At 54.6% G+C, this 22,881-nt stretch overlaps 1 protein-coding gene across 4 annotated transcripts in view; it reads left to right on the plus strand.

Annotated features, from left to right (window-relative positions):
* The window catches only part of fam189a1 (family with sequence similarity 189 member A1), a 66,772-nt gene that overhangs the window by 27,563 nt on the left and 16,328 nt on the right, over positions 1 to 22,881 (plus strand). For all 4 annotated transcript variants that reach the window (XM_038784094.1, XM_038784097.1, XM_038784095.1 and 1 more), the window contains exons 3-4: positions 19,034 to 19,144; positions 22,315 to 22,446. In XM_038784094.1, coding sequence (XP_038640022.1) covers positions 19,034 to 19,144; positions 22,315 to 22,446 — 243 coding nt within the window. The remainder of the gene's footprint in view (positions 1 to 19,033; positions 19,145 to 22,314; positions 22,447 to 22,881) is intronic.

Below are 22,881 nucleotides of genomic sequence, written 5' to 3' on the forward strand. Positions count from 1 at the left end.
TGCTACCCCATACTGCTCCCATTCACTAGCATCCCTGCTACCCCACACTGCTCCCATTCACGAGCATCCCTGCTACCCCATACTGCTCCCATTCACTAGCATCCCTGCTACCCCATACTGCTCCCATTCACTAGCATCCCTGCTACCCCATACTGCTCCCATTCACTAGCATCCCTGCTACCCCACACTGCTCCCATTCACTAGCATCCCTGCTACCCCACACTGCTCCCATTCACTAGCATCCCTGCTACCCCATACTGCTCCCATTCACTAGCAACCCCCTCCCCCATACTGCTCCCATTCACTAGCATCCCTGCTACCCCACACTGCTCCCATTCACTAGCAACCCTGCTACCCCATACTGCTCCCATTCACTAGCATCCCTGCTACCCCATACTGCTCCCATTCACTAGCATCCCTGCTACCCCACACTGCTCCCATTCACTAGCATCCCTGCTACCCCATACTGCTCCCATTCACTAGCATCCCCCTCCCCCACACTGCTCCCATTCACTAGCATCCCTGCTACCCCATACTGCTCCCATTCACTAGCATCCCTGCTACCCCATACTGCTCCCATTCACTAGCATCCCTGCTACCCCACACTGCTCCCATTCACTAGCATCCCTGCTACCCCATACTGCTCCCATTCACTAGCATCCCTGCTACCCCACACTGCTCCCATTCACTAGCATCCCTGCTACCCCATACTGCTCCCATTCACTAGCATCCCTGCTACCCCATACTGCTCCCATTCACTAGCAACCCCCTCCCCCACACTGCTCCCATTCACTAGCAACCCCCTCCCCCACACTGCTCCCATTCACTAGCATCCCTGCTACCCCATACTGCTCCCATTCACTAGCAACCCCCTCCCCCATACTGCTCCCATTCACTAGCATCCCTGCTACCCCACACTGCTCCCATTCACTAGCATCCCTGCTACCCCACACTGCTCCCATTCACTAGCAACCCCCTCCCCCATACTGCTCCCATTCACTAGCATCCCTGCTACCCCACACTGCTCCCATTCACTAGCATCCCTGCTACCCCATACTGCTCCCATTCACTAGCATCCCCCTCCCCCACACTGCTCCCATTCACTAGCATCCCTGCTACCCCATACTGCTCCCATTCACTAGCATCCCTGCTACCCCACACTGCTCCCATTCACTAGCATCCCTGCTACCCCATACTGCTCCTATTCACTAGCAACCCGCTCCCCCATACTGCTCCCATTCACTAGCATCCCTGCTACCCCACACTGCTCCCATTCACTAGCAACCCCCTCCCCCACACTGCTCCCATTCACTAGCATCCCTGCTACCCCATACTGCTCCCATTCACTAGCATCCCTGCTACCCCACACTGCTCCCATTCACTAGCATCCCTGCTACCCCACACTGCTCCCATTCACTAGCATCCCTGCTACCCCACACTGCTCCCATTCACTAGCAACCCCCTCCCCCACACTGCTCCCATTCACTAGCAACCCCCTCCCCCATACTGCTCCCATTCACTAGCATCCCTGCTACCCCATACTGCTCCCATTCACTAGCATCCCTGCTACCCCATACTGCTCCCATTCACTAGCATCCCTGCTACCCCATACTGCTCCCATTCACTAGCATCCCTGCTACCCCACACTGCTCCCATTCACTAGCATCCCTGCTACCCCATACTGCTCCCATTCACTAGCATCCCTGCTACCCCACACTGCTCCCATTCACTAGCATCCCTGCTACCCCACACTGCTCCCATTCACTAGCATTCCTGCTACCCCATACTGCTCCCATTCACTAGCATCCCCCTCCCCCATACTGCTCCCATTCACTAGCATCCCTGCTACCCCACACTGCTCCCATTCACTAGCAACCCCCTCCCCCATACTGCTCCCATTCACTAGCATCCCTGCTACCCCATACTGCTCCCATTCACTAGCATCCCTGCTACCCCATACTGCTCCCATTCACTAGCATCCCCCTCCCCCATACTGCTCCCATTCACTAGCATCCCTGCTACCCCATACTGCTCCCATTCACTAGCATCCCCCTCCCCCACACTGCTCCCATTCACTAGCAACCCCCTCCCCCATACTGCTCCCATTCACTAGCATCCCTGCTACCCCATACTGCTCCCATTCACTAGCATCCCTGCTACCCCACACTGCTCCCATTCACTAGCAACCCCCTCCCCCACACTGCTCCCATTCACTAGCATCCCTGCTACCCCACACTGCTCCCATTCACTAGCATCCCTGCTACCCCACACTGCTCCCATTCACTAGCATCCCTGCTACCCCACACTGCTCCCATTCACTAGCATCCCTGCTACCCCATACTGCTCCCATTCACTAGCAACCCTGCTACCCCACACTGCTCCCATTCACTAGCATCCCTGCTACCCCACACTGCTCCCATTCACTAGCATCCCTGCTACCCCATACTGCTCCCATTCACTAGCATCCCTGCTACCCCATACTGCTCCCATTCACTAGCATCCCTGCTACCCCACACTGCTCCCATTCACTAGCATCCCTGCTACCCCATACTGCTCCCATTCACTAGCATCCCTGCTACCCCATACTGCTCCCATTCACTAGCATCCCTGCTACCCCACACTGCTCCCATTCACTAGCATCCCTGCTACCCCATACTGCTCCCATTCACTAGCATCCCTGCTACCCCATACTGCTCCCATTCACTAGCATCCCCCTCCCCCATACTGCTCCCATTCACTAGCATCCCTGCTACCCCACACTGCTCCCATTCACTAGCATCCCTGCTACCCCATACTGCTCCCATTCACTAGCATCCCTGCTACCCCATACTGCTCCCATTCACTAGCATCCCCGCTACCCCACACTGCTCCCATTCACTAGCATCCCTGCTACCCCACACTGCTCCCATTCACTAGCATCCCTGCTACCCCACACTGCTCCCATTCACTAGCATCCCTGCTACCCCATACTGCTCCCATTCACTAGCATCCCTGCTACCCCACACTGCTCCCATTCACTAGCAACCCCCTCCCCCATACTGCTCCCATTCACTAGCATCCCTGCTACCCCATACTGCTCCCATTCACTAGCATCCCTGCTACCCCATACTGCTCCCATTCACTAGCAACCCCCTCCCCCATACTGCTCCCATTCACTAGCATCCCTGCTACCCCACACTGCTCCCATTCACTAGCATCCCTGCTACCCCACACTGCTCCCATTCACTAGCATCCCTGCTACCCCATACTGCTCCCATTCACTAGCATCCCCCTCCCCCACACTGCTCCCATTCACTAGCATCCCTGCTACCCCATACTGCTCCCATTCACTAGCAACCCCCTACCCCATACTGCTCCCATTCACTAGCATCCCTGCTACCCCATACTGCTCCCATTCACTAGCATCCCTGCTACCCCACACTGCTCCCATACACTAGCATCCCTGCTACCCCATACTGCTCCCATTCACTAGCAACCCCCTCCCCCATACTGCTCCCATTCACTAGCATCCCTGCTACCCCACACTGCTCCCATTCACTAGCATCCCTGCTACCCCACACTGCTCCCATTCACTAGCATCCCTGCTACCCCACACTGCTCCCATTCACTAGCAACCCCCTCCCCCATACTGCTCCCATTCACTAGCATCCCTGCTACCCCACACTGCTCCCATTCACTAGCATCCCTGCTACCCCACACTGCTCCCATTCACTAGCATCCCTGCTACCCCATACTGCTCCCATTCACTAGCATCCCTGCTACCCCATACTGCTCCCATTCACTAGCATCCCTGCTACCAAACACTGCTCCCATTCACTAGCATCCCTGCTACCCCACACTGCTCCCATTCACTAGCATCCCTGCTACCCCACACTGCTCCCATTCACTAGCAACCCCCTCCCACATACTGCTCCCATTCACTAGCATCCCTGCTACCCCATACTGCTCCCATTCACTAGCATCCCTGCTACCCCATACTGCTCCCATTCACTAGCAACCCCCTCCCACATACTGCTCCCATTCACTAGCATCCCTGCTACCCCATACTGCTCCCATTCACTAGCATCCCTGCTACCCCACACTGCTCCCATTCACTAGCATCCCTGCTACCCCATACTGCTCCCATTCACTAGCATCCCTGCTACCCCACACTGCTCCCATTCACTAGCATCCCTGCTACCCCATACTGCTCCCATTCACTAGCAACCCCCTCCCCCATACTGCTCCCATTCACTAGCATCCCTGCTACCCCATACTGCTCCCATTCACTAGCATCCCTGCTACCCCACACTGCTCCCATTCACTAGCAACCCCCTCCCCCATACTGCTCCCATTCACTAGCAACCCCCTCCCCCATACTGCTCCCATTCACTAGCATCCCTGCTACCCCATACTGCTCCCATTCACTAGCATCCCTGCTACCCCACACTGCTCCCATTCACTAGCATCCCTGCTACCCCACACTGCTTCCATTCACTAGCATCCCTGCTACCCCACACTGCTTCCATTCACTAGCATCCCTGCTACCCCACACTGCTCCCATTCACTAGCATCCCTGCTACCCCATACTGCTCCCATTCACTAGCATCCCTGCTACCCCACACTGCTCCCATTCACTAGCATCCCCCTCCCCCATACTGCTCCCATTCACTAGCATCCCTGCTACCCCACACTGCTCCCATTCACTAGCATCCCTGCTACCCCACACTGCTCCCATTCACTAGCATCCCTGCTACCCCACACTGCTCCCATTCACTAGCATCCCTGCTACCCCACACTGCTTCCATTCACTAGCATCCCTGCTACCCCATACTGCTCCCATTCACTAGCATCCCTGCTACCCCATACTGCTCCCATTCACTAGCATCCCTGCTACCCCATACTGCTCCCATTCACTAGCATCCCTGCTACCCCACACTGCTCCCATTCACTAGCATCCCTGCTACCCCATACTGCTCCCATTCACTAGCATCCCTGCTACCCCACTCTGCTCCCATTCACTAGCATCCCTGCTACCCCACTCTGCTCCCATTCACTAGCATCCCTGCTACCCCACTCTGCTCCCATTCACTAGCATCCCCCTCCCCCACACTGCTCCCATTCACTAGCATCCCTGCTACCCCATACTGCTCCCATTCACTAGCATCCCTGCTACCCCATACTGCTCCCATTCACTAGCATCCCTGCTACCCCATACTGCTCCCATTCACTAGCAACCCCCTACCCCACACTGCTCCCATTCACTAGCATCCCTGCTACCCCATACTGCTCCCATTCACTAGCATCCCTGCTACCCCACACTGCTCCCATTCACTAGCATCCCTGCTACCCCACACTGCTCCCATTCACTAGCATCCCTGCTACCCCATACTGCTCCCATTCACTAGCATCCCTGCTACCCCATACTGCTCCCATTCACTAGCATCCCTGCTACCCCATACTGCTCCCATTCACTAGCATCCCTGCTACCCCATACTGCTCCCATTCACTAGCAACCCCCTCCCCCACACTGCTCCCATTGACTAGCATCCCTGCTACCCCATACTGCTCCCATACACTAGCATCCCTGCTACCCCACACTGCTCCCATTCACTAGCAACCCCCTCCCACATACTGCTCCCATTCACTAGCAACCCCCTCCCCCATACTGCTCCCATTCACTAGCATCCCTGCTACCCCACACTGCTCCCATTCACTAGCATCCCTGCTACCCCATACTGCTCCCATTCACTAGCAACCCCGTCCCCCATACTGCTCCCATTCACTAGCATCCCTGCTACCCCATACTGCTCCCATTCACTAGCATCCCTGCTACCCCATACTGCTCCCATTCACTAGCAACCCCCTCCCCCATACTGCTCCCATTCACTAGCATCCCTGCTACCCCACACTGCTCCCATTCACTAGCAACCCCCTCCCCCATACTGCTCCCATTCACTAGCATCCCTGCTACCCCACACTGCTCCCATTCACTAGCATCCCTGCTACCCCATACTGCTCCCATTCACTAGCATCCCTGCTACCCCACACTGCTCCCATTCACTAGCATCCCTGCTACCCCACACTGCTCCCATTCACTAGCATCCCTGCTACCCCACACTGCTCCCATTCACTAGCATCCCTGCTACCCCATACTGCTCCCATTCACTAGCATCCCTGCTACCCCACACTGCTCCCATTCACTAGCATCCCTGCTACCCCACACTGCTCCCATTCACTAGCATCCCTGCTACCCCATACTCCTCCCATTCACTAGCAACCCCCTCCCCCATACTGCTCCCATTCACTAGCAACCCCCTCCCCCATACTGCTCCCATTCACTAGCAACCCCCTCCCCCATACTGCTCCCATTCACTAGCAACCCCCTCCCCCATACTGCTCCCATTCACTAGCAACCCCCTCCCCCACACTGCTCCCATTCACTAGCATCCCTGCTACCCCACACTGCTCCCATTCACTAGCATCCCTGCTACCCCATACTGCTCCCATTCACTAGCATCCCTGCTACCCCATACTGCTCCCATTCACTAGCATCCCTGCTACCCCATACTGCTCCCATTCACTAGCATCCCTGCTACCCCATACTGCTCCCATTCACTAGCATCCCTGCTACCCCATACTGCTCCCATTCACTAGCATCCCTGCTACCCCATACTGCTCCCATTCACTAGCATCCCTGCTACCCCATACTGCTCCCATTCACTAGCATCCCTGCTACCCCATACTGCTCCCATTCACTAGCATCCCTGCTACCCCATACTGCTCCCATTCACTAGCATCCCTGCTACCCCACACTGCTCCCATTCGCTAGCATCCCTGCTACCCCATACTGCTCCCATTCACTAGCATCCCTGCTACCCCACACTGCTCCCATTCACTAGCATCCCTGCTACCCCATACTGCTCCCATTCACTAGCATCCCTGCTACCCCATACTGCTCCCATTCACTAGCATCCCCCTCCCCCACACTGCTCCCATTCACTAGCATCCCTGCTACCCCATACTGCTCCCATTCACTAGCATCCCTGCTACCCCACACTGCTCCCATTCACTAGCATCCCTGCTACCCCATACTGCTCCCATTCACTAGCATCCCTGCTACCCCATACTGCTCCCATTCACTAGCATCCCTGCTACCCCATACTGCTCCCATTCACTAGCATCCCTGCTACCCCACACTGCTCCCATTCACTAGCATCCCTGCTACCCCATACTGCTCCCATTCACTAGCATCCCTGCTACCCCATACTGCTCCCATTCACTAGCATCCCTGCTACCCCACACTGCTCCCATTCACTAGCATCCCTGCTACCCCATACTGCTCCCATTCACTAGCATCCCTGCTACCCCATACTGCTCCCATTCACTAGCATCCCTGCTACCCCATACTGCTCCCATTCACTAGCATCCCTGCTACCCCATACTGCTCCCATTCACTAGCAACCCCCTCCCCCATACTGCTCCCATTCACTAGCAACCCCCTCCCCCACACTGCTCCCATTCACTAGCATCCCTGCTACCCCATACTGCTCCCATTCACTAACATCCCTGCTATCCCACACTGCTCCCATTCACTAGCAACCCTGCTACCCCACACTGCTCCCATTCACTAACATCCCTGCTACCCCATACTGCTCCCATTCACTAGCATCCCTGCTACCCCATACTGCTCCCATTCACTAGCATCCCTGCTACCCCATACTGCTCCCATTCACTAGCATCCCTGCTACCCTATACTGCTCCCATTCACTAGCATCCCTGCTACCCCATACTCCTCCCATTCACTAGCAACCCCCTCCCCCACACTGCTCCCATTCACTAGCATCCCTGCTACCCCACACTGCTCCCATTCACTAGCATCCCTGCTACCCCATACTGCTCCCATTCACTAGCATCCCTGCTACCCTATACTGCTCCCATTCACTAGCATCCCTGCTACCCCATACTCCTCCCATTCACTAGCAACCCCCTCCCCCATACTGCTCCCATTCACTAGCAACCCCCTCCCCCATACTGCTCCCATTCACTAGCAACCCCCTCCCCCATACTGCTCCCATTCACTAGCAACCCCCTCCCCCATACTGCTCCCATTCACTAGCAACCCCCTCCCCCATACTGCTCCATTCACTAGCATCCCTGCTACCCCACACTGCTCCCATTCACTAGCATCCCTGCTACCCCATACTGCTCCCATTCACTAGCATCCCTGCTACCCCATACTGCTCCCATTCACTAGCATCCCTGCTACCCCACACTGCTCCCATTCACTAGCATCCCTGCTACCCCACACTGCTCCCATTCACTAGCATCCCTGCTACCCCACACTTCTCCCATTCACTAGCATCCCTGCTACCCCATACTGCTCCCATTCACTAGCATCCCTGCTACCCCACACTGCTCCCATTCACTAGCATCCCTGCTACCCCATACTGCTCCCATTCACTAGCAACCCTGCTACCCCATACTGCTCCCATTCACTAGCATCCCTGCTACCCCACACTGCTCCCATTCACTAGCAACCCCCTCCCCCATACTGCTCCCATTCACTAGCAACCCCCTCCCACATACTGCTCCCATTCACTAGCATCCCTGCTACCCCACACTGCTCCCATTCACTAGCATCCCTGCTACCCCACACTGCTCCCATTCACTAGCAACCCCCTCCCCCACACTGCTCCCATTCACTAGCATCCCTGCTACCCCACACTGCTCCCATTCACTAGCATCCCTGCTACCCCACACTGCTCCCATTCACTAGCATCCCTGCTACCCCATACTGGTCCCATTCACTAGCATCCCTGCTACCCCACACTGCTCCCATTCACTAGCATCCCTGCTACCCCATACTGCTCCCATTCACTAGCATCCCTGCTACCCCATACTGCTCCCATTCACTAGCATCCCTGCTACCCCATACTGCTCCCATTCACTAGCATCCCTGCTACCCCATACTGCTCCCATTCACTAGCATCCCTGCTACCCCCATACTGCTCCCATTCACTAGCAACCCCCTCCCCCATACTGCTCCCATTCACTAGCAACCCCCTCCCCCATACTGCTCCCATTCACTAGCAACCCCCTCCCCCATACTGCTCCCATTCACTAGCAACCCCCTCCCACACACTGCTCCCATTCACTAGCATCCCTGCTACCCCATACTGCTCCCATTCACTAGCATCCCTGCTACCCCACACTGCTCCCATTCACTAGCATCCCTGCTACCCCACACTGCTCCCATTCACTAGCATCCCTGCTACCCCATACTGCTCCCATTCACTAGCATCCCTGCTACCCCACACTGCTCCCATTCACTAGCATCCCTGCTACCCCACACTGCTCCCATTCACTAGCATCCCTGCTACCCCACACTGCTCCCATTCACTAGCAACCCCCTCCCCCACTCTGCTCCCATTCACTAGCATCCCTGCTACCCCACACTGCTGCCATTCACTAGCAACCCTGCTACCCCATACTGCTCCCATTCACTAGCATCCCTGCTACCCCACACTGCTCCCATTCACTAGCATCCCTGCTCCCCCATACTGCTCCCATTCACTAGCATCCCTGCTACCCCACACTGCTCCCATTCACTAGCATCCCTGCTACCCCATACTGCTCCCATTCACTAGCATCCCTGCTACCCCACACTGCTCCCATTCACTAGCATCCCTGCTACCCCACACTGCTCCCATTCACTAGCATCCCTGCTACCCCATACTGCTCCCATTCACTAGCAACCCCCTCCCCCATACTGCTCCCATTCACTAGCATCCCTGCTACCCCACACTGCTCCCATTCACTAGCAACCCCCTCCCCCACACTGCTCCCATTCACTAGCATCCCTGCTACCCCATACTGCTCCCATTCACTAGCAACCCCCTCCCCCATACTGCTCCCATTCACTAGCATCCCTGCTACCCCACACTGCTCCCATTCACTAGCAACCCCCTCCCCCACACTGCTCCCATTCACTAGCATCCCTGCTACCCCACACTGCTCCCATTCACTAGCAACCCCCTCCCCCACACTGCTCCCATTCACTAGCATCCCTGCTACCCCATACTGCTCCCATTCACTAGCATCCCTGCTACCCCACACTGCTCGCATTCACTAGCATCCCTGCTACCCCACACTGCTCCCATTCACTAGCATCCCTGCTACCCCATACTGCTCCCATTCACTAGCATCCCTGCTACCCTATACTGCTCCCATTCACTAGCATCCCTGCTACCCCATACTGCTCCCATTCACTAGCATCCCTGCTACCCCATACTGCTCCCATTCACTAGCAACCCTGCTACCCCATACTGCTCCCATTCACTAGCATCCCTGCTACCCCATACTGCTCCCATTCACTAGCATCCCTGCTACCCCATACTGCTCCCATTCACTAGCAACCCTGCTACCCCATACTGCTCCCATTCACTAGCATCCCTGCTACCCCACACTGCTCCCATTCACTAGCATCCCTGCTACCCCACACTGCTCCCATTCACTAGCATCCCTGCTACCCCACACTGCTCCCATTCACTAGCATCCCTGCTACCCCATACTGCTCCCATTCACTAGCAACCCCCTCCCCCATACTGCTCCCATTCACTAGCATCCCTGCTACCCCATACTGCTCCCATTCACTAGCATCCCTGCTACCCCACACTGCTCCCATTCACTAGCATCCCTGCTACCCCACACTGCTCCCATTCACTAGCATCCCTGCTACCCCATACTGCTCCCATTCACTAGCAACCCTGCTACCCCATACTGCTCCCATTCACTAGCAACCCCCTCCCCCACACTGCTCCCATTCACTAGCATCCCTGCTACCCCACACTGCTCCCATTCACTAGCATCCCTGCTACCCCACACTGCTCCCATTCACTAGCATCCCTGCTACCCCACACTGCTCCCATTCACTAGCATCCCTGCTACCCCATACTGCTCCCATTCACTAGCATCCCTGCTACCCCATACTGCTCCCATTGACTAGCATCCCTGCTACCCCATACTGCTCCCATTCACTAGCAACCCTGCTACCCCACACTGCTCCCATTCACTAGCATCCCTGCTACCCCACACTGCTCCCATTCACTAGCATCCCTGCTACCCCACACTGCTCCCATTCACTAGCATCCCCCTCCCCCACACTGCTCCCATTCACTAGCATCCCTGCTACCCCATACTGCTCCCATTCACTAGCATCCCTGCTACCCCACACTGCTCCCATTCACTAGCATCCCTGCTACCCCACACTGCTCCCATTCACTAGCATCCCTGCTACCCCACACTGCTCCCATTCACTAGCATCCCTGCTACCCCATACTGCTCCCATTCACTAGCATCCCTGCTACCCCATACTGCTCCCATTCACTAGCATCCCTGCTACCCCACACTGCTCCCATTGACTAGCATCCCTGCTACCCCATACTGCTCCCATTCACTAGCATCCCTGCTACCCCACACTGCTCCCATTCACTAGCAACCCTGCTACCCCACACTGCTCCCATTCACTAGCATCCCCCTCCCCCATACTGCTCCCATTCACTAGGATCCCTGCTACCCAATACTGCTCCCATTCACTAGCATCCCTGCTACCCCATACTGCTCCCATTCACTAGCAACCCCCTCCCCCATACTGCTCCCATTCACTAGCATCCCTGCTACCCCATACTGCTCCCATTCACTAGCATCCCTGCTACCCCACACTGCTCCCATTCACTAGCAACCCCCTCCCCCACACTGCTCCCATTCACTAGCATCCCTGCTACCCCATACTGCTCCCATTCACTAGCATCCCTGCTACCCCACACTGCTCCCATTCACTAGCATCCCTGCTACCCCATACTGCTCCCATTCACTAGCATCCCTGCTACCCCACACTGCTCCCATTCACTAGCATCCCTGCTACCCCATACTGCTCCCATTCACTAGCATCCCTGCTACCCCATACTGCTCCCATTCACTAGCAACCCCCTCCCCCACACTGCTCCCATTCACTAGCATCCCTGCTACCCCATACTGCTCCCATTCACTAGCATCCCTGCTACCCCATACTGCTCCCATTCACTAGCATCTCCCTCCCCCATACTGCTCCCATTCACTAGCACCCCTGCTACCCCACACTGCTCCCATTCACTAGCATCCCTGCTCCCCCATACTGCTCCCATTCACTAGCATCCCTGCTACCCCACACTGCTCCCATTCACTAGCATCCCTGCTACCCCACACTGCTCCCATTCACTAGCATCCCTGCTACCCCACACTGCTCCCATTCACTAGCATCCCTGCTACCCCATACTGCTCCCATTCACTAGCATCCCTGCTACCCCATACTGCTCCCATTCACTAGCATCCCTGCTACCCCATACTGCTCCCATTCACTAGCAACCCCCTCCCCCATACTGCTCCCATTCACTAGCATCCCTGCTACCCCATACTGCTCCCATTCACTAGCATCCCTGCTACCCCACACTGCTCCCATTCACTAGCAACCCGCTCCCCCATACTGCTCCCATTCACTAGCATCCCTGCTACCCCACACTGCTCCCATTCACTAGCATCCCTGCTACCCCATACTGCTCCCATTCACTAGCATCCCTGCTACCCCATACTGCTCCCATTCACTAGCATCCCTGCTACCCCATACTGCTCCCATTCACTAGCATCCCTGCTACCCCACACTGCTCCCATTCACTAGCATCCCTGCTACCCCATACTGCTCCCATTCACTAGCATCCCTGCTACCCCACACTGCTCCCATTCACTAGCAACCCCCTCCCCCACACTGCTCCCATTCACTAGCATCCCTGCTACCCCATACTGCTCCCATTCACTAGCAACCCCCTCCCCCATACTGCTCCCATTCACTAGCATCCCTGCTACCCCATACTGCTCGCATTCACTAGCATCCCTGCTACCCCACACTGCTCCCATTCACTAGCATCCCTGCTACCCCATACTGCTCCCATTCACTAGCATCCCTGCTACCCCATACTGCTCCCATTCACTAGCATCCCTGCTACCCCATACTGCTCCCATTCACTAGCAACCCCCTCCCCCATACTGCTCCCATTCACTAGCATCCCTGCTACCCCATACTGCTCCCATTCACTAGCATCCCTGCTACCCCACACTGCTCCCATTCACTAGCATCCCTGCTACCCCACACTGCTCCCATTCACTAGCATCCCTGCTACCCCATACTGCTCCCATTCACTAGCATCCCTGCTACCCCACACTGCTCCCATTCACTAGCATCCCTGCTACCCCATACTGCTCCCATTCACTAGCAACCCTGCTACCCCATACTGCTCCCATTCACTAGCATCCCTGCTACCCCACACTGCTCCCATTCACTAGCATCCCTGCTACCCCACACTGCTCCCATTCACTAGCATCCCTGCTACCCCACACTGCTCCCATTCACTAGCATCCCTGCTACCCCATACTGCTCCCATTCACTAGCATCCCTGCTACCCCATACTGCTCCCATTCACTAGCATCCCTGCTACCCCATACTGCTCCCATTCACTAGCATCCCTGCTACCCCATACTGCTCCCATTCACTAGCATCCCTGCTACCCCATACTGCTCCCATTCACTAGCATCCCTGCTACCCCACACTGCTCCCATTCACTAGCAACCCCCTCCCCCCATACTGCTCCCATTCACTAGCAACCCCCTCCCCCACACTGCTCCCATTCACTAGCATCCCTGCTACCCCATACTGCTCCCATTCACTAGCAACCCCCTCCCCCATACTGCTCCCATTCACTAGCATCCCTGGTACCCCACACTGCTCCCATTCACTAGCAACCCCCTCCCCCATACTGCTCCCATTCACTAGCATCCCTGCTACCCCATACTGCTCCCATTCACTAGCATCCCTGCTACCCCACACTGCTCCCATTCACTAGCATCCCTGCTACCCCATACTGCTCCCATTCACTAGCAACCCTGCTACCCCATACTGCTTCCATTCACTAGCATCCCTGCTACCCCATACTGCTCCCATTCACTAGCATCCCTGCTACCCCACACTGCTCCCATTCACTAGCAACCCCCTCCCCCACACTGCTCCCATTCACTAGCATCCCTGCTACCCCATACTGCTCCCATTCACTAGCAACCCCCTCCCCCACACTGCTCCCATTCACTAGCATCCCTGCTACCCCATACTGCTCCCATTCACTAGCAACCCCCTCCCCCATACTGCTCCCATTCACTAGCATCCCTGCTACCCCACACTGCTCCCATTCACTAGCATCCCTGCTACCCCACACTGCTCCCATTCACTAGCATCCCTGCTACCCCACACTGCTCCCATTCACTAGCATCCCTGCTACCCCATACTGCTCCCATTCACTAGCATCCCTGCTACCCCACACTGCTCCCATTCACTAGCATCCCTGCTACCCCACACTGCTCGCATTCACTAGCAACCCCCTCCCCCATACTGCTCCCATTCACTAGCATCCCTGCTACCCCATACTGCTCCCATTCACTAGCATCCCTGCTACCCCACACTGCTCCCATTCACTAGCATCCCTGCTACCCCACACTGCTCCTATTCACTAGCAACCCGCTCCCCCATACTGCTCCCATTCACTAGCATCCCTGCTACCCCACACTGCTCCCATTCACTAGCATCCCTGCTACCCCACACTGCTCCCATTCACTAGCATCCCTGCTACCCCATACTGCTCCCATTCACTAGCATCCCTGCTACCCCACACTGCTCCCATTCACTAGCAACCCCCTCCCCCATACTGCTCCCATTCACTAGCAACCCCCCTCCCCCACACTGCTCCCATTCACTAGCATCCCTGCTACCCCACACTGCTCGCATTCACTAGCAACCCCCTCCCCCATACTGCTCCCATTCACTAGCATCCCTGCTACCCCATACTGCTCCCATTCACTAGCATCCCTGCTACCCCATACTGCTCCCATTCACTAGCAACCCTGCTACCCCATACTGCTTCCATTCACTAGCATCCCTGCTACCCCATACTGCTCCCATTCACTAGCATCCCTGCTACCCCACACTGCTCCCATTCACTAGCATCCCTGCTACCCCACACTGCTCCCATTCACTAGCATCCCTGCTACCCCACACTGCTCCCATTCACTAGCATCCCTGCTACCCCATACTGCTCCCATTCACTAGCATCCCTGCTACCCCATACTGCTCCCATTCACTAGCATCCCTGCTACCCCTTACTGCTCCCATTCACTAGCATCCCTGCTACCCCACACTGCTCCCATTCACTAGCATCCCTGCTACCCCATACTGCTCCCATTCACTAGCATCCCTGCTACCCCATACTGCTCCCATTCACTAGCATCCCTGCTACCCCATACTGCTCCCATTCACTAGCATCCCTGCTACCCCACACTGCTCCCATTCACTAGCATCCCTGCTACCCCATACTGCTCCCATTCACTAGCATCCCTGCTACCCCATACTGCTCCCATTCACTAGCATCCCTGCTACCCCACACTGCTCCCATTCACTAGCATCCCTGCTACCCCACACTGCTCCCATTCACTAGCATCCCTGCTACCCCATACTGCTCCCATTCACTAGCATCCCTGCTACCCCACACTGCTCCCATTCACTAGCATCCCTGCTACCCCACACTGCTCCCATTCACTAGCATCCCTGCTACCCCATACTGCTCCCATTCACTAGCATCCCTGCTACCCCACACTGCTCCCATTCACTAGCATCCCTGCTACCCCACACTGCTCCCATTCACTAGCATCCCTGCTACCCCATACTGCTCCCATTCACTAGCATCCCTGCTACCCCATACTGCTCCCATTCACTAGCATCCCTGCTACCCCATACTGCTCCCATTCACTAGCATCCCTGCTACCCCATACTGCTCCCATTCACTAGCATCCCCCTCCCACATACTGCTCCCATTCACTAGCATCCCTGCTACCCCATACTGCTCCCATTCACTAGCATCCCTGTTAGCATGGCGACCCCTGCCTGCATATCCACGCGAAGAACCCCACTCATATAACCTAAACTACCCTTCTCACCACACACCCATCAAAACTAGTGCAATCCAGAAAGGACAAACCCCCAAAACCCCTGTCTTGTCGACGCCCCAATCTCCCAATCCCCCAGAAAGTGAAAACCACAGGGCTCAGAACAATCCCAACATCGAGCATGGTGAAGAGCCAAGTCCTGAAAACAACACCTCCAAACATTCAATGGAAACTTGCCTGCCTCCGCAATTAATTCTGCTATCTACCTCGCTCAAATTTCTTGCTTTTAGAAATAGCCATTTATACAGTCTCACTGATCCCTGATGGACAATGTTTCTGATATGGCCATTCACACCTCACTGTCCCTAGACTCCAGCTAATCTTGTTCTTGGGCAAATCACATCTTATTATTCCTCTTGATGTCTGCTTGTCTTGTTACTTGTTATTTTATTTTTCATCTCAAATTCACTATTAATCTTGTTAACTTCGCACATTCCCAAGGGCAGCGCGGTGGCCTAGTGGTTTGCACTGCTGCCTCAAGGCACCGAGGTCCCAGGTTCGATCCCGGCTCTGGGTCACTGTCCGTGTGGAGTTTGCACATTCTCCCCGTGTTTGCGTGGGTTTCGCCCCCACAACCCAAAGATGAGCAGTGTAGGTGGATTGGCCGCGCTAAATTGCCCCTTAATTGGAAAAAATGAATTGGGTAATCTAAATTAAAAATAAACTTTACACATTGCTGGCAGTACTACATTGGAGCATCGACCCAAAATATGTATTGAGGTCCTGCAGCGGACGCACTTTTTTTTTGATCTTGATAATAGGTTTATTTACAGATTACACCATCACTATTATTTTTTTTCTCATAAATTTAGGGTACCCAATTCTTTTTTTTTCAATTAAGGGGCAATTTAGTGTGGCCAATCCACCTAACCCGCACATCTTTGGGTTGTGGGGGTGAAACCCACGCAGACACGGGAATGTGCAAACTCCTCACAGACAGTGACCCGGGGCCGGGATCAAACCCAGGTCCTCAGCGCCATGAGACAGCACTGTGCCACCGTGCCGCCCAGAATGCACAATTACATGTGTCTGTTGGCTACGCCAGGATTTCAACAGTCTCTCTTTATAAGTGCTCTAAGTACTTAAATTATTTTCATTTTAAAAAAATGTTTTTATTAGAGTTTTTCCTTTTATACACAACGAAAAATAAACAAGTCTGTCCAAATCCATTGCAATTTACAAAAGCCGCTGATTGGAGTAAGCCTGCCACACCCAACTCCGGTTGCTCCCCCAACCTCCTGCCCTCTTTGTCGTTTTCTTTATTGGTTTTTCTGGATTCCCTTTTAAAGGTTGCACAGAATGTTGTTGAGAGGTTAGCTCAGTTGGCTGAGCGGCTGCTTTGTGATGCGGAGCAATGCCAGGAACGTGGGTTCAATTCCCTTAGCAGCTGTGGTAATCAGTGAAGACTCTGCCTTCTCAATGAGGTGTGGTGACCCTCGCGTTAAATCACCATCAGTCCGCTCTCTCTCTATGTGGAGAGCAGCCAATGGAGCTCTGGGACTGTGACGATATTTCATTTAATTTTATTGTGGGAATGAATAATCAATGATAATTTGACATGTGTGAGATGGAACTGGATGTGTTTGAAAAGATCAAAAATATGCTTTTGTAATTATCAGCAAATGATTAGAGGACAAAAAACAGACTGCACAAGCTTAGCCAATAGAAAATATCTTTTGAGAATACACCCCCCCCTCCCCTCCAACCGGATGCTGGATATGTGAAACAAACTGCTGGAGAAGGAAAGGATCAGTTGATGCCGTTAAGAAGTGTTGGTGATTGCGACATGTTGAAAAGCATTGTATGAAAATGAAAAAGGACTGATTGATTTTTTTTGAGGGGAGGAAGATAGTGTTCCTTGCGGGTCGGGATCAGGAGGCAGTGTCAGAGAAAAGTCGAGATTAAGGAGGATTAGTCGGTTGGATGTTGAATAGAGCAAGATGGAACAGTTGTTCTTACTGCACACTAAACAAATCCAATCCAATGGAAGGTGACTGAGTGGCCTGGCTGGGGGTTTACACTCTGTGCCATGCAATCCAGTCTCCAGGGTGCAAATCTGTTACAACCCCCATGGTGACCACGGGAAACCATTGTTGATCTCCCTGTAGGACTCATGGAGTGCGAACTTCCTAGATAGGGTGCCGAGGCCACCCAACATCGGGAACATTCTTTCTGAATCTACCCAGTCTAATCCTGTTAGAATTTTATAACGTTGTGTGAGATCCCCTCTCACTCTTCTAAAAACTCCAATGAATATAATCCTAACCGATTTAGTCTCTCCTCATAAGACAGTCCCGCCATCCCAGGAATCAGCCTGGTAAACCTTCGCTGCACTCGCTCCAAAGCAAGAGCATCCTTCCTCAGGTAAGGACACCAAAACTGCGCACAATACTCCAGGTGTGGCCTCACCAATGCCCTATACAATTGCAGTAAAACATCTCAATTCCTATACTCAAATCCTCTCGCTATGAAGGCCAACATACCATTTGCCTTATTTACTGCCCGCTGTACCTGTGTGCTTACTATCAGCGACTGACGCACAAGGACACCAAGGTCTCGCTAAATATCTGGAGAACCAGTTTTTTTAAAGATTTAGAGGCCCATTTGCTGCAGAGTCAATTGAGGCCATGGATTGACCAATTAGATCATTGAGAGTGGAGAACTGCACGATGGATGCTCAATTCTCTCAGAGGTTGGAATCATGGAAATCCGGTTGCAGCTGTCACTTTCCAAATGGATGTGCATTTCTCCGGGTTCAAACATACAAATTAGGACCAGGAGGAGGCCACTCGGCCCCTCGAGCCTGCTCCACCATTCAATATGGTTAGGGCTGATCTGATTGTAACCTCAGTCCCACATTCCTGCCCATCTCCAGTAACTTTCCCCTGCTTATCAAGAACTATCTACATTTACCTTAAAAATAGTCAATGTAAAAAAACAAAATACCTGACAGTTTAATGTTTTTTACTCTCAGATTACTTTCTTCATGCTGCTTTCAGCGGTTTGTGTGATGTTGAACCTGGCTGGATCCATCCTTTCCTGTCAGAACGCTCAGATGGTGACCTCCCTGGGGGAATGTCAACTGGTACGTCAGAGCTCGCAATGGTGCAGTGTGAATCCAGTGTGAATCCGGTGTGAATCCAGTGTGAATCCGGTGTGAATCCGGTGTGAATCCGGTGTGAATCCGGTGTGAATCCGGTGTGAATCCGGTGTGAATCCGGTGTGAATCCGGTGTGAATCCGGTGTGAATCCGGTGTGAATCCGGTGTGAATCCTGTGTGAACCCGGTTCAAACCCGGTGTGAATCCTGTGTGAACCCGGCGTGAATCCTGTGTGAATCCCGTGTGAACCCAAATGTGAACACCGCGTGGACCCGGTGTGAACCCGGTGTGAACCCCGTTTGGACCCGGTGTGAACCTGGTGTGGACCCGGTGTGAATCCGGTGTGAACCCCGTGTGGACCCGGTGTGAATCCAGTGTGAACCCAGTTCAAACCCGGCGTGAATCCAGTGTGAACCTGGCGTGAACCCATTGAGAACCTGGCGTGAACCCTGTGTGGACCCAGTGTGAATCCAGTGTGAACCTGGTGTGAATTCAGTGTGAATCCGGTGTGAACCCAGTGTGAACCCAATGTGAACCCGGTGTGAACCCAGCGAGAACCCGGTGTGAACAGTGGACCCTGTGTGGATACGGTGTGAACCCGGTGTGAACAGTGGACCCTGTGTGGACCCGGTGTGAACCCGGTGTGAACAGTGGACCCGGTGTGAACCCGGTGTGAACAGTGGACCCTGTGTGGATACGGTGTGAACCCGGTGTGAACCCCGTGTGAACCCGGTGTGAATCCCGTGCAGACCCGGTGTGAACAGTGGACCCGGTGTGGACCCGGTGTGAACCCGGTGTGAACAGTGGACCCTGTGTGAACCCCGTGTGAACCCCGTGTGAACCCGGTGTGAATCCCGTGTGAACCCGGTGTGAATCCCGTGTGAACCCGGTGTGAACAGTGGACCCTGTGTGGATACGGTGTGATCCCGGTGTGAACCCCGTGTGAACCCGGTGTGAATCCCGTGTGAACCCGGTGTGAACCCCGTGTGATCCCGGTGTGAACCCCGTGTGAACCCGGTGTGAACCCCGTGTGAACCCGTGTGAACCCGGTGTGAACAGTGGACCCGGTGTGGATACGGTGTGAACCCGGTGTGAACCCCGTGTGAACCCGGTGTGAACAGTGGACCCGGTGTGGATACGGTGTGAATCCCGTGTGAACCCGGTGTGAACCCCGTGTGATCCCGGTGTGAACCCCGTGTGAACCCGGTGTGAACCCCGTGTGAACCCGGTGTGAACCCGGTGTGAACAGTGGACCCGGTGTGGATACGGTGTGAACCCGGTGTGAACCCCGTGTGAACCCGGTGTGAACAGTGGACCCGGTGTGGATACGGTGTGAACCCCGTGTGAACCCGGTGTGAACAGTGGACCCGGTGTGGATACGGTGTGAACCCGGTGTGAACCCCGTGTGATCCCGGTGTGAACCCCGTGTGAACCCGGTGTGAACCCCGTGTGAACCCCGTGTGAACCCGGTGTGAACAGTGGACCCGGTGTGGATACGGTGTGAACCCGGTGTGAACCCCGTGTGAACCCGGTGTGAACAGTGGACCCGGTGTGGATACGGTGTGAACCCCGTGTGAACCCGGTGTGAACAGTGGACCCGGTGTGGATACGGTGTGAACCCCGTGTGAACCCGGTGTGAACAGTGGACCCGGTGTGGATACGGTGTGAACCCGGTGTGAACCCCGTGTGAACCCGGTGTGAACAGTGGACCCGGTGTGGATACGGTGTGAACCCGGTGTGAACAGTGGGCCCTGTGTGGATACGGTGTGAACCCGGTGTGAACCCCGTGTGAACCCGGTGTGAACAGTGGACCCGGTGTGGATACGGTGTGAACCCGGTGTGAACAGTGGACCCGGTGTGGATACGGTGTGAACCCGGTGTGAACCCGGTGTGAACCCGGTGTGAACAGTGGACCCGGTGTGGATACGGTGTGAACCCGGTGTGAACAGTGGGCCCTGTGTGGATACGGTGTGAACCCGGTGTGAACCCCGTGTGAACCCGGTGTGAACAGTGGACCCGGTGTGGATACGGTGTGAACCCGGTGTGAACAGTGGGCCCTGTGTGGATACGGTGTGAACCCGGTGTGAATCCGGTGCGGACCCGGTGTGGATCCCGTGTGAACCCGGTGTGAACAGTGGACCCGGTGTGGATACGGTGTGATCCCGGTGTGAACCCGGTGTGAACAGTGGACTCTGTGTGGATACGGTGTGAACCTGGTGCCCATTTTGCATGTGACATTCCGGGGGGGGGGGGGGGGGGGGGGGGGGTTCAGGTTAATAAGCGTTTACCCTTGTTAAGTTGTCAGGATGGTACCAGGTGATCAGGCATTAGGCAAACTTAATTACGTCACCGAGATGACTGTCCTTTACTCTGAAACTCAATACAAATTACAGCCAGAGTGTCACGGTGGCACAGTGGTTAGCACTGCTGCCTCATGCACCGAGGCCTCAGGTTCGATCCCGGCCCCAGGTCACTGTCCATGTGGATTTTGCACATTATCCCCCTGTCTGCGTGGATTTCGCCCCCACAACTGTGGGGCAGCACGGTAGCATTGTGGATAGCACAATTGCTTCACAGCTGCAGGGTCCCAAGTTCAATACCCGGCTTGGGTCACTGTCTGTGCGGAGTCTGCATGTTCTCCCCATGTCTGCGTGGGTTTCCTCCGGGTGCTCCGGTTTCCTCCCACAGTCCAAAGATGCGCAGGTTAGGTGGATTGGCCATGATAAATTGCCCTTAGTGTCCAAAATTGCCCTTAGTGTTGGGTGGGGTTACTGTGTTATGGGGATAGGGTGGAGGTGTGGGCTTGGATAGGGTGCTCTTTCCAAGAGCCGGTGCAGACTCGATGGGCCGAATGGCCTCCTTCTGCACTGTAAATTCTATGTCTATGTCTCGAACCCAAAGATGTGCAGGGTAGGTGGATTGGCCACACTACATTGCCCCTTAAACGGAAAAAAAAAAAGAATTGGGTACTCTAAATTTAGTTTTTAAAATTACAACCAGAGTGAAATCGAAGGCAGCTTAAACGATGTTGGACAAGATATCCAAGTGGACAGAACAATGGCAGATGCAATTAACTGCAGACAGAAGACCTGTAGGGATTTAATAATTCCATGTGCTGTAGCTGCTCCCTCTGATGGCTGTGTTTTGTTTGGCAGTATAAGTTTGACGGTGATGGGGTGTGCGTTTGCTGCGAGATTCAGGAGCAGACAAAAGGCTGCAGCACCTTCAGTGAAACACTGAAACTTAACCCAGTCCGAGAGTGTAGCAGAGTGCGCCTGGCTTTAAAGGTAAGACTCTGCCAAATCCAGCCCTAACTGCAGAACCAATTCGGACCCCAGCCCAGAAACAGGGTAAACACAGATATTTCCACTAAAGTTGGTATGTCAGTGACTGGGGGGGTCACAATTTCAAAATGGTCAGCAAGAGAGTTCGGAGTGAGATGGGGAGAACCATCTTTACTCAGAGAGTTGTTGGGGTTTGGAATGAGCTGCCTGGGGAATGGTGGAGGTGGATTCCATAGGAGGTTTCAAAAGGGAGCTGGATATATATTTGAAAGGGATGAATTTAGAGGGTTACAGAGATGGGGCTGGGGAATGGGACGAGCCAGGTTGCTGTTTTGGGAGCCGGTGTAGACACACTGTCAGATTCTATGAATCTATAACAATGCTCTGAAAACACTCAGCAGGTCAGGCTGCATCTGTGGAGGTGAGAACCCGAATTAA

The sequence above is a fragment of the Scyliorhinus canicula genome, chromosome 24 (assembly GCF_902713615.1).
Source record: "Scyliorhinus canicula chromosome 24, sScyCan1.1, whole genome shotgun sequence".
In the NCBI taxonomy this organism is placed as follows: domain Eukaryota; kingdom Metazoa; phylum Chordata; class Chondrichthyes; order Carcharhiniformes; family Scyliorhinidae; genus Scyliorhinus; species Scyliorhinus canicula.